The 13509-nt window shown below is 40.1% G+C and overlaps 1 protein-coding gene across 1 annotated transcript in view; it reads left to right on the forward strand.

The window, feature by feature from the left end:
• The first annotated feature begins 1899 nt into the window (after positions 1 to 1899).
• The window catches only part of LOC110595261, a 31016-nt gene continuing 19406 nt past the window's right edge, over positions 1900 to 13509 (forward strand). Inside the window, exon 1 of the mRNA XM_021710362.1 lies at positions 1900 to 2196. Within this exon, the coding sequence (XP_021566037.1) occupies positions 1900 to 2196 (297 nt within the window). The remainder of the gene's footprint in view (positions 2197 to 13509) is intronic.

Genomic DNA, 13509 nt, shown 5'->3' on the forward strand with positions numbered 1-13509 from the left:
CCTGTCATAAGGTTCTTACAGAGTTGTTCCTGTTTGTTTGTTGTCTTTCTTTGGGTTTTGGAGTTGGTTCGTGTGTGTTTTTAATCTTTTGCCTGTACTCTTGTGAAGAATGCTGTTGTTCTTTTTTCTTTTTCTTCTGTGTTCAGTACTTTCGTAAGTGTTTCTTGTAGAGGTGGTCTGGTGGCAGCGTAGGTTCTTAGGGATTGGATGTCTGGAAAAGATTTCAATTCTCCCCCACTAATGAAGCTTAGTTTGGCTGGGTAGGTTATTCTTGGTTGAAATTGTTTCTCTTTTAGAACTTTGAAGATAGGGCTCCAGGCCCTCCTGGCCTGAAGGGTTTCTGTGGATAAGTCTGCTGTTATTCTAATTGGTTTTCCCTGGTAGGTAGTCTGGCCTTTTTCTCTTGCTGCCTTTAGGATTTTTCCTTTCATAGCTACTTTGTTTAGGTGAATTATTATGTGCCTGGGAGTTGGTCTTCTCATTTGTTGTCTTGCAGGGGTTCTCTGAATGTCTTGTGTTTGAATTTTTTCATCCTTAATGAGTTGAGGGAAGTTTTCTTGAATGATTTCATGAAATGTTTGTTCCAGTGTGGCTTCTGTTTCTCTTTCTGCCTCAGGAAGCCCAATTACTCTTAGGTTTGGTCTCTTAAAGTGATCATTCATCTCTTGCAGGTTTTGTTCTTTTTGAGCTTCTTTTCTATGATTTTGACAGTTTGGGTTAGTTCTGTGTTCTGGTCTTCGAGCTCTGAGATTCTTTCTTCTGCTTGGCTGATTCTGCTTTCCATGCTTATTAGTCTGTTGTTCATTTCCATCACAGTATTCTTTACTGCTGTCATTTCTGACAACAGCTCCTTCCTATTTTCCTCTTGTCTCTCCTCAATTTTTTAAATTCTCTCCATTAATGTCTTGATATCTGGGTTTATTGCATGTAACCAGTCATTCTGGGGACTCTTCATTGTCTGTGTTCCAGAATCTGTTTTTTCAGTGTCTGATTTCCCAGGTGTCTGTGTAAGACCTATATTCTTCTTTTGGTTTTTCTTCATTTATGTGGTTTTTCCCCCTCCCTACTTTTTCCTTCCCTCCACATCACCATCTTCTTTAATTCTGTTATTCAGGGGTAAAGGGATTGGTTTTACTTCTGTTTGTTCAATCTCCTATTCTTTATGTATGTCCTCTTACTTTGTTCAATTCTGAAGTTGCACTGTAGGTTGGAGGTGGTCCTTTTTGCAGTTTTGAGATGTACTTAAGGGGAGAACTGTGATTCAAAATCTGCCTTCAGGTCCTGGTATTTGCTGACAGGCATGTGGATAATGTGGAACCCACTTCCCACTGCCCTGGAATCTGTCCATGCTGTGGAGCTGTAGGTTTACTCCCTGAAATAAAATGTGGTTAGCAGAGGGGAGAGAATGGAGCAGATAGTGGGTTGAAGAGGGGAGTAGAGAGATAGAGGAGTAAGGGGGAAACAAACGAGTGTGCCAACAAATAGAAAGAGAGGCCTATACTGAGACAGATAAAAACAATAGACCACAGCTACAGACAAACCAACTGTCATACAAAAAAATAAAAAATAAAAATAAAACATATAGTGATGCTAACATACAAGTTAGCCAATCACCTTGTTAGTGTGCTGTTCCTCTATACAAAGATATGGCTTACAGAGAGAAGAAAAGGAAAAGGAAAAAAGAAAAAAGGGACCAATACTGTAGGAATAGAATTAAGTCATTAAACTTATAGAATCAATGAAGCACACTCTGAGACATTTCGTTTAAGTCCAATGTCCTTTCAGGTCTGATTTCTAGTTTTATTTTCAAGCTGGTAAATTAGTTTGCAGTTAGGGTCAGTTGCCCCTGATCTGCTGTGAAGGACAGTTCCGATTAACCTCCGTTCAGCAATTTGGTCTATGTGTTTATCAAGCTTGTTTCTCCCGTTTTGGTGTTGTTACCTTGGACCGCCAGCAGGTGATGCTATCTCAGCTGCTCGCCCCAGAGGGGGTGGGGCTGGACAGGAACAAGATGGCTGCCTGCCTCCGAGCAGGCAACAGGAATCCCACGCCGGTAGGGCAGGACAGTCTCGGATCCAGGAGAGGTGGCAGCGAACCCCGCAGATCTTCCCTGAAGGGTTTGGTGTGGATCTCCTTGGGCCCGGGTGGTGTGATGTGCTACCCATCACAGAGGCTGCGGCGGTGGTGGCGGCGATGGCAGCGGCAGCGGGGGAGGGGCTGCGGCGGTGGCGACTCTTTGCAGTGCAGTAACTGTCCAGTTGTTGCGATGTTCCAGCGGTGGCAACGGCTGAGCTCTGTCTGAAGAACAGGTTGCGATTCTGGGGTCCCCAGCCCCCCGGGGCGAGAGTCAGAGACCCACTGCAGATCTCCCTTGCAGAGGGCTTCAGACACCAGGTTGCCCCGTCACCATCTTGCCGCATCTCTCCTGGTGATGATTTTTAAGATACAACTCCCAAAGCATAATTAGGAAAGAAAAAAAGGATGACGAATTGGATTGTATTAAACTCAAAAACTTTCCTTCTACAAAAGACACAGAAGAACTTACAGAAGCTTTTTGTTTCTAATACTCTTGTCTAATAAAAGTACGTAGGGCTCTTGGAATAACAGCCTAATCTCAGAGCTGGAGCAAAGTCTACACAAAATGAGCCTACAGTGTATTATGCCAGAAAGTAAAGAAGGGCTGAATGTAAAACAAAGGAAACCAAATGTCCCATACAGGAATGGAGCATGCCAAAGGGCTCAGCAGTCAACTGTAAGAGCTCTCAATGGGCAAAGTCAGAACAATTTGAAGGACAAAATAAATAACATAGTATTAGATTATAACACAAAGTAAACAGTAATAATGAATTCATACTCCTATAAAAAGTGATTAAATTAATAAATGGAGAAGAGACATATTTTCTCTGCAGATGAATTCCAAATGATTTATGGAGACACTCCATTCTCAGTATGGGACTGAGGGAAGAGATAATTCTCCACCATTAATTGCTGGGTGTGCATGGTGACTTCCTTCCAAAAAGTACAATATAGAAAGAAAAAAAAAGAACAATTAAAATGGATAAACCTGACAGACATTACCTCAGCCAGGTGAGGTGATCAGGGTGCATACCCACAGTGATGTCATGTTTGTGATATGTTTGCCATCATATGATGACAATGACACCTTACCTCTGATGTCTCTCTCCCCAAAACCCACAACTCCGTTTTAATAAGAAAAGAAAACAAACACCAATTCAGTATTGTTCTACAAAATGTCTCTCAATTACTTCTCAAAATTCTCAGTCATTAAAGACAAAAAAAAGTTTAAGATAAACATGTCAACTAAACATAATAAGGTATCCTGGAAAGGATCGTGGAACAGTAAAAGGACATTAGGTAAACTAAAGAAATCTAAATAGCAAGCGAACACTAGATAATAATGTATCAACACTGGTTTAGTAATTATTACACGTATACCATACTAACGTAAGATGTTAATCATAAGGGAAATTGGGTGTGGGGTGTTTGGAAATCTTTTTACTATCTTCATAACTTTTCTGGAAATCCAAAACTCTTCTAAAATAAAACTTTTACTTAAAAAAAAAATTACATTTGAATCCCAGCCTCACAATTAGTTTAGTAAACTTGGGCAAATTATCTAACTTCCCAAGCTGCAGTTTTCTTAACTGTAAAGTAGGAATAATAGTACCTACCTCATTGGTTTTATGAAGATTAGACAAAATAAAGCATAAAACACTGACTAAAGTGTCTGCCCCACAATAAATGCTCAAAAAATACTGGTGACAAAGCAATACTTCTCTCAAAGTATATTTGCACTTGAAAAGATTATCACATGTTCTCACTCATAAGCGGACCTTGAACAATTGTCATAATACTATAAGAAAAGGATTGGCGGTAGTGGGAAACTGCCAAGGGGTGGGGGGTGGGGGTGGGATTGGCAATAGTGGGAATCTGCTGGGGTGGGGGACATACCTCATCAACAAGGGTACCTGCATAATGAACATTTGTATACCTAACCCTGAATTGTACCCCACATCTTTAAAATTAAAAAAACTTTTTTTAAAGAAAGAAAGAAAAGATCTCAGAAAGAGACTGAACTTTAACAAGCAGTTGCTGTGCCTGGCTATCAATAGGACAGCTACCACTGGTGGACTTTCTTTAGGCAGAGAAGAGATCTCATTAAGAAAGGAGGACAGGCATGGTGGCTCAAGCCTGTAATCCCACACTTTGGGAGGCTGAGGAGAGACGGTTGCCTGAGCTCAGGGGTTCAAGACTGACCAGCTTGGGCAGCTTGGTGAGACCTCATCTCTATAATAAATCAAAAAATTAGCCAGGCGTGGTGGTGCGCACCTATAATTCCAGCCACTTGGAAGGCTGAAGTGAAAGGATTGCCTAAGCCCAGTAGGTTGAGGCTGCAGTGGCCATGAGCATGCGGCTGCACTCCAGCCTGGGTGACAGAGTGAGACTCCAACTCAAAAAAATAAATAAATAAAGGAAGTAAGTAACACTCTTTACAGTAGACTTTGGAGATACTCTTACCAATGCAAAACCAAGCAAAGAACAACATTTTGCTGAGTGAAAAAAGGTCAGATTTTGCCAGAAGTTCATCTGGCTGGTGAGTAGGAGGTTATTATTATTATTATCATTATAATTTATTTTAAAGATGTAGGGTACAATTCAGGGTTAGGCATACAAATGTTCATTATGCAGGTACCCTTTGTTGATGAGGTGCACCCCTCCAGCAGTTTCCCACTACTGCCAATCCCTTTTTTACAGTTTTATGATAATAGTTCGAGGTCCACTTATGAGTGAGAACATGCGGTACTCAGTTCTTTGTTTCTGTGATAGATCACTCAGTATTATACACTCTAAGCATCCATCCAAGTTGCTGAGAAGTTCATAATTTTGTCCTTCCTTATGGTTGCATAATATTCCATTGTGTATATACACCACACTTTTTTCTATCCAGTCCTCTTTCAATGGGCAGCATGGTTGGTTCCATGTTTTTGCTATTGTGAATAATGCTGCAATAAACATGTGTGTGCAGGTATCTTTTCCAGAGTGATTTGAGTTCCTCCGGGTACAGTCCCAGCAGGGGAAAGAAGGGGGATCTTTAGATCTTTTAGGAATCACCACACTGTTTTCCACAGAGGTTGTAGTAGTTTATACTTAGACTTATATGATGGTCATCTTGACTAGAGTTAGGTAGTATCTCAGTGTGGTTTTAATTTGCATTTCTTTGATGACTAGGGAGGCTGAGCATTTTTTCATATATCTGTTGGCTGCTAGTATGTCTTCTTTTGAGAAGTGTCTATTCATACCTTTTGCCCACTTTGTAATGGGCTGCTTGTTTTTTTCTTTTTGGCACATTTTGAGTTCCTTATAGATTCTAGATTTTAGGCCTTTGCCAGATATACAGTTGGCAAATATTTTTTCCTATTCTGTGATCTGTCTCCCCACTCTCTTGACGGTTTCTCTGACTTTGCAGAAGCTTGTCAATTTGATGAGTTTCCACATGTCTATCTTATCTCTAATGGCATGGGCACTTGGGGTTTTGATCAAGAATTGGTTGCCAGTTCCAGTTTCCATAAGGGTGTCTCCTGCATTTTCTAAGGTTCTTATAGTTTGAGGTTTTACATTTAGGTCTGATCCATGTAGAGTTTTGTGTGTGGTGATATGTAGCAGTCTTGTTTTAAGCTTCTGCACGTAGTCAGTCAGTTTTCCCAGCACCATTTACTGAATAGGTTTTCTTCTCCCCAGTGGTTGGTGGCTTTGTCGAGGATGAGTTGGTTGAGAAATTGAGGTGTTGCTTCAGGAATCTCTATCCTGTTCCATTGGTCTATATACCTGTTCTTGTACCAACACCAGACTGTTTTGATTTATTATAGCTTAATAATAAAGTTTAAAGTCTGGGAGTGTGATACCTCCTGCTTTTTTCTTTTCTTTTTTGGCCAAAAATTGTTTTGGTTATTCGTGGCTGTTTATGTTTCCATATAAATTCCTGTATTGTCATTTTCAGGTCTGAGAAGAATGCTGCTGGTAATTTAATGGATATTGTGTTAAATCTGCAGATTGCTTTGGGTAGGATAAACATCTTAATAGTGTTGATTCCTCAGCATTTCCTGGATGCATTTACTGCAGTCAAGTATTGGCCCTGCAGGTTTAGAAAATGTCAGTCTCTCAGATCTGGTGACACTTACTGAGACTGCCTTGCAATGTTCAAACTGAAGCATATAAATTAGAGGTCGACTTGTTGAATTACCATAAGAACTGCAACTTTCAAATGCTAAATTTTCATATGAGCCTGAGCAATCCATTCTTTCCCTCTAAGAAGAAAAATTCATTTGAACAAAGAAAATGATTTTGGGGCCTCAAATATTCTGTAGAGACTAACACTTCCATGTGTATGCCAAATCCGCAGACTGGTGCACAAGCAGTGCTACCAGCTTTCCTTTTCTAACTTTATTCGTCAATGTTGCCTTGCATTTTAATGAATCCTTTCCCTGGATATCTTAATATCACTCATCCAGCAACACTTTGCATCTTAACTCAGCCAGGTAGCAGCATGGTCTCTAGAATGGAAAAAACTTTTCAGTCACTCGATTATAAGATAATTTTCTAGAATGCTTCTTCCATAATGGCATTTTCAAAACATCTTGTTTTTTAGAGTCTTATTATGCCTTAGTGTATTCCATGTTTACTACCTAAGTCAATACATTCACACATTTGAAAATTCTCACTGACTGTGAGAATAATATGGATTTGCAGATATTGTGACTGTTCGCACATATGCTGGTTTTCCTCCTTCCCTTAAGAATACGGTAGGATTGCAGTCTCTACCTCCTTGAAGGGATGCATGACCACTGACCTGATTGACTAAAGAAATGAGTAGAAGTGAAATGTGACACTTCCAGGCAGGAGTCTTGAAATTTCAGGCACGGCTGGTCACACTCACTTTCTGCCACAGCACCTGGTGATGCTCCAGGTAGTAGAGGCTTCATCAATCTTAATTCCAAACTCATGGAACAGATTCTCTACCCATTCATGATGGACATGTCATGTACATGAGAAATTCCTCCCTCTTGTCTTAAGTCACTGAGCATTTGCAGTTATTTATGTACTATAACCTAAGTTGTTCTGACTAACATAAAGATGAAAATGTCGAGAGTGTCCCCTGATGACATCTGGTTTTACTTTAACTTTGAAGTACCTAATGTTCACCATCTATAAAATAAGATCATTGTGTCTGAAAATGTCTAAGTTTCTTCCAAGTCACAAGTTGCTATAAACTTCTCAATTTACAAATGATTTTCCTGGGCTTTGCTTTGAGGTTGATATCCATGTGGACAAATCTATGCTTTCATTCAGCAGCATGTTCAGATGAGTTTTCAACGGTTTTCAGACTTTTATGTTCTGATCATAGAAGAAAGGACTACTGCTTTTTTTTTCTTTCTGTTCTTTATTCTTTCTTTTCTTTTCTTTCTTTCTTTTCTTTTTTTTTTTTTTGGAGATAGAGAATGAGTCTCACTCTGTCACTCAGCTTGGAGTGCAGTGGTGTAATCATTGTTCACTGCAGCCTCCAACTCCTGGGCTCAAATGATCCTCCCACCTCACCTCCCAAATAGCTAGGACTGCAGGTGGGCACCACCATGCCTGACTACTTTAAATATATACATATTTTGTAGATACGGTCATCTTGCTGTGTTGCCCAGACTGGTCTGGAACTCCCAGCTTCAAGTTATTCTCCTGTCTTGACCTCCCAAAGTACTGAGTTACAGGTGTTAGCCTGAGTCAGGTGTCCTGGCCCATGATTGCTTTTTGGTGTACAGGAAAACTCTCATACAAGACCTTTAATACATTTAGAACTAACCCTCCCCCCCCCCCCCCCCCCCGCCGGGATTTGAGCTTATAGAAACAGAACTCAGGGAAAGAAACTTTTTCCTAGGAATTGGTAGGTGAAACAAAAAGCTATTTGTGACACTGTGAAGTAAAAAGAAAAAAAAGTCTAACGGCTGAGAAAATATTGAGGAGGGAGAAAATGGCTCATTTAGGGCATGCTGGCAACATTAAAATACTTTGAGTGGAAGAGAAGTCATCACAAGATATAAAACATCTGCTGTTAGGAATTACTGAGAAAAGAACAATGCTAATACTAGACATATAAATTACCAACCAATGGAATATGTTTATGTGTGACAACTGTTTCAAACAGAAATGATCACTCACCATTAAGCTTTATTCAATTAGCCAAGCAAATGAGTAAGAAAATGTCACAGCTGAATCTTTAACACTTCTTTATTTCTTATGTGTTCATCTTGAAAACTCAAGAAATTCCTCACTGAGGGCAACATATGGAATGACTAAATCTCAAGTATTAATTCAAAGCCATTTTTCTCTTCACAATCCCAGGATACAAAATACAGCTGAGAACAAAGTCACAGCATAAAACACAGACTTTTCTCCCTGAAGCTCAGATAACAGACGTGCAGCCAAATGGAATTTTACCAAACATTCTAAAATGAGTAACATTGGGTGAGCTCTGTTCCCTTGGGAACTTTATGAAAATGAGATCTATCACAAAGGGCTCTCCAAGAAAAAAACCTAAAAGAAATAGGCATTTGTCATGACCTAGAGATGACTGCAGAAAGTTAAACACCTAAGAATGGCTTAAACTGAAAAAAAAAATTGTTTTTCCTTAAACAGACTAATAAAAAAGAAACTAAAATTTACCGAATGTCTATTACTTAGTATTTCAGCAACATTTATTTGTTGTATATAAGGTGCCAAGAACTGTACTAGATGCTTCTACAAGAACTATCTCATTTAGTCAAGAACTCTGTAAATTACAGATTAACTGATAGATGAATGACTTGCCTAAAGTCATACAACTAACAGGCTGCTTTATGTAAGAAGTAATTATTAATGGTCTACTAGTCATTATTAAGGTTCAGCAATTTTTTTGTTCTCTAGAGCACATCACTATTATTTGGGGAGCCCAGGATAAATGTACAACCCGAGGTCCCTGCACCACATGCCTAAATATTTAAAATGACAAACAATGGTGAGCTACAGCCAGCTCTTATAGGCTTGGGAGAACGAATTGTATGTTATCTTCCCGAACTCATATTTGGCATTATTGTATTGGTAGTCTAAAATCAGCCATGACGGGAGTTATTTAGACCAGGCTAATGGTAAACACTACACATTGCTTTTTTGTTGGTTGGTTTATCTTCAGAGAGTCTCTTAAGTGTTTACCAGCACACCACTGCTTATAATAACCTAACTTAAATAAAGTATGTTCTATTTCTAACCTTGAAAAATATACCTTCATAATAATCTGGAATGCCAATTTTGTCCTTGATTCCTTTTTGTTCCATACCAGGAATTGGCAAGGAAGGAACAGTTATTCCCTAAAACTCTAGCTCTTAGCCTGTAGCATAAGGCCCGAGCTCTCTCCACTTCTCACTCCATCCCTGTTTTCATCATGCACTGGAAAAGAGTTCAAGAGAACACCTGCGGACACCGCAGCACACATGTCTAAGGTTCGTCTGTATCCGTATACACACACATAGAGGTGTCCCCAGACCACTTTTTGGAGTCTAGCGCCATGTATACTAGGGGTGCAGAACAATCTTGTCAGGCTGGATGAAGGAACTAAAACACTCACAGACCCCTCTAGGGGTTTGAAATTTCAGGGTCCTGGATCCCAGAGTACCTAGATAGAGGGATGATATAGGCTCTGGTTGGGTCACTTTGTGGCTTAGAATCACACCCCATGGGAAGTAGTACAGGTGAAGGAGAGTCAGAATAGAGCCCTAAAACACAGGACTTGGGATAGAGACCTCTATTGCTTATTCTAAGAACAGCACTAAATACAGGAGTTTCAAAGCCCTCATGGAACTCTCATTCCACTGAGAGGAGATATACAAGGGGAGACCCCCCCCAAAATGGAATTATCTTCTTGAGGACAGGCCTTGTAATACACTCAGAATTTGTTCCTCCTAACCAAATGGTCGACCACAGTTTTTGTCTGGGAGTTTGAGAAGGTTGCATCATGATTTACAGAAGAAGTGTCCTGAGTTGTGGTAAACAGGTGACAGGTTCTTCCAGCATGACAACATACTTGCCTAAACCACATTGAGAGTTTGCCAGTTTTTGACCAAAAATGGCGTGACATCCCATGCCCCCACCCTCCCTATTCACTATTCACCTAATCTTGCCCCTAGTGACTGTTTTTGTGTTGTTGTTGCTTTTGCTTCCCTGGAAGAAAAGAATCCTCAAATGGCAACGTTTTGCCAGTGTGGAAGAAGTGAAGCAAAAAAAGGCAGAAGCACTAAAAGGCATCAAAACTGACACATTCAAAAACTGCTTTGAAGCAATCCCTTTGGGTCTCCTCCCACTGTGGAAGCTTTTCTGTCCTCTCAATAAATCCTGCTTTTAAAAAAAAAATGACTTTGAGCAGTAGAAAAAGCTTCTCGATGGGTGTATTACATCAACCGAAGAGTACTTTGAAGGTGACTAAAGTTTAAACCTGTAAGTATAAAAACACAATTTTTTTTTTTTTTTTTGAGTTGGAGTCTCACTCTGTCGCCCAGACTGGAGTGCAGTGGCCGCTCCCGGTCACCGCAACCTCGACCTGCTGGGCTCTGGCGATCCTTCCGCCTCAGCCTTCCAAGTAGCCGGAATTACAGGCGCGTGCTACCACGCCCAGCTAATTTTTTGATTTATTGTAGAATGAGGTCTCGCTGCCCAGGCGGGTCTCGAACCCGTGGGCTCAGGCAATCCACTCACCTCAGCCTCCCAAAGGCACGGGATTACAGGCTGAGCCACCGAGCCCGGCTAAAAAAAAAAAAAAAAAACACAATTTTTTATAAATTAATTCTGGGTTGGGGGGGGTCTCCTTGTAAAATAAACAAATTATTTTGATCAAATTTTCTTTACTACCATCTCTCTTTTCAGCCCGTGTGAAATAATATTAGTTGCTACCATGTATTGGCAGCACACTATTACTCAGAGCTTACAAAATTCTTGGAGACTCAATGACTACTCATTCAGAGCTTGGTTATTAACATTAGTAAGCCAAATAATTACCAATGATTACTCATCACAAAATAATGTCATTGGAAGGACTCGAAGCAGCTTACCATTCTATGAGCATGCTCCTTCTACCTACTCAGCTGAATTCTTTTGGAAATTTTGGATTGGTTTTGCTTCTTGCTCACGGGTCCTGATATACTTTGGAATGTTGTCCCTCCCAAATCTCTTGCTGAGATGTGATCCCCAGTGTGGGAGGTGGAGTCTAGTGGGAGGTGTGTGGGTCATGGGGGCAGGTCCCTCATGAATGACTTGATGCGATTCTCATGGCAATGAGTGAATTCTCTATTAGTTCACACCGGAGCTGGTTGTTTAAATGAGCCTGGCACCTCCTTTTCTCTCATTGCTTCCACTGTCAGCATGAGACACACCTGCTCTGTCCCTACCTTCCGCCATGATTGTAAGCTTCCGAGGCTTCCGAGAAGCCCAGCAAGCATCGATGCCATGCAGAATTTTGACACTCTTTTCTTTATAAATTACTCCATCCCCAGGTATTTCTTTATAGCATTGCAGAACAAATGAATATAAGTACTAAAAGCAGTTTCATTATCTACCTAAGAAATAGAAAAACATGGGCAAAGCATCGGCAATACCAATCCTGAAATCAATGGTGCCTCTTACATGTTGGCAACCATCTGTTTATGAACCACTATAATCTCATTTTCTCCATCTGAAATCCAGAATACTTCCATTGTCTGCTACTTCCAGGATAGTATACTGAAAGGCCATACGAGATCTGACCATTAAGTTCACAAACTCATCCTAGAAAAAGTGCTACATACCTCATTGTTGAATATCACTATGGTCACCTTGAAAGTGTGAAGCAATGCATGAACATCAGCATCTACACCACCTGTCAAAAGCAATTTGGGAACTCTTTTCTGGAATGACCATCAGAGCTGTCATTGTATTACCCTTGATGTCCTGAATGTCATCAAAATGTCTTCCTTTCCATATTCCCTTTATCTTCAGGTAAAGAAAAAGGTCACTGGAGGCCAGATCAGGAGAGTCAGGAGGGTGTTTCAATACAGTTATTTGCTTACAAGCTAAAAACTCCCTCACAGACCGTGCTGTGTGAGCTGGTGCATTGTCGTGATGCAGGAGCTCCTTTGGGACCATTTTTGCACACACCTTTCTCATGCCGAGATTTTCAGTTAAGATTTTCCTAATTGCTTCTCTATCAATGTTTATTTGGGCCACTATGTTTCTTACAGTCAGCCAATAATTTTGATGCACAACTCGACAAATGTTTTTAAAGTTTTCATCAGTTCTGCCTGTTACTGTCCATCCTGACTTCTCATCATCAGTGATGCTTTCTCTCCCCTCAGAAAAACGTTTAATGGATTTGTACACTGCCATTTTCCTCATAGCATTATCTGCATAAACTTGGACTAACATGTTCCTGGTTTAATTTCCATTCTTGCCAAGTTTAACAAGAAATTTAATGTTTGTTCGTTGCTTTAATTTAAGCTCTGACATTCTCGTGACGGCACATAAAAACATGCAACAACAATAACGAATGCCACTCAGCAAGACACTGCCACACATTGAAACAAACACAGCTGTGAGACACTGATACACCAATGTTATAAAACCTTACCGTGTTGTTTGTAAGTGCTGCCAACATTAGCACACAGGGGCAAGTTCGCAAACCTAATTGTCAGACCTCATATGACAAAGCAAGCTGAAAGCTAAAGAATTAACACAGCAGGAGAGCCATTGGGGAAATGCTTGCTTTTTTTTTTTTTTAGTCTTAAAGAGGCTTTAAATTTGTTTTGTATTTAGGTATAGTTGACAAATAAAAAGTATATTTATCTATGGTACAACTTGATGTTTTGATATATGTATACACTATCAAATGATGAACTCAAACTAACATATCCATCACCTTACATACATAATCATTTTATGTTGTGTAATCATTTAAAGTCTACTCTCAGCAATTTTCAAGTATACAAGCACACTATATTCATATTAACTATAGTCACCATGTTGTACAATAGATTTTCCACACTTTTTCATCCTGTCTGACTCAAACTTTGCACCCTGAGACCAATATCTCCTCATGCCCCTTCCAACACCCTCAGCCCCTGGCAACCACAATTCTACTCTCTGCTTCTGTGAGTTGGGCTACTTTGGATCTAACGTGAAAGCGAGATTGTGTAGTACTTGCCTTTCTGTGCCTGACCTGTTTCATTTACTACATGTCCTCCCAGCTCACCCATGTTGTTGTATTCAAATAACAAAGTTTTCTTATTAAGCCTGAATAGTATTCTATTACACACACACACACACACACACACACACACACACACACATCATGTTTTCTTCGTCCAATCATTTATTGAATAACACTTTGGTCGATTTCCTATCTTGACTGTTGTGAACAATGCTGCCATGGTATTGGTCTATGCA

Source organism: Carlito syrichta, unplaced genomic scaffold (genome assembly GCF_000164805.1).
Source record: "Carlito syrichta isolate Samal-C Ts95f unplaced genomic scaffold, Tarsius_syrichta-2.0.1 Scaffold288701, whole genome shotgun sequence".
In the NCBI taxonomy this organism is placed as follows: domain Eukaryota; kingdom Metazoa; phylum Chordata; class Mammalia; order Primates; family Tarsiidae; genus Carlito; species Carlito syrichta.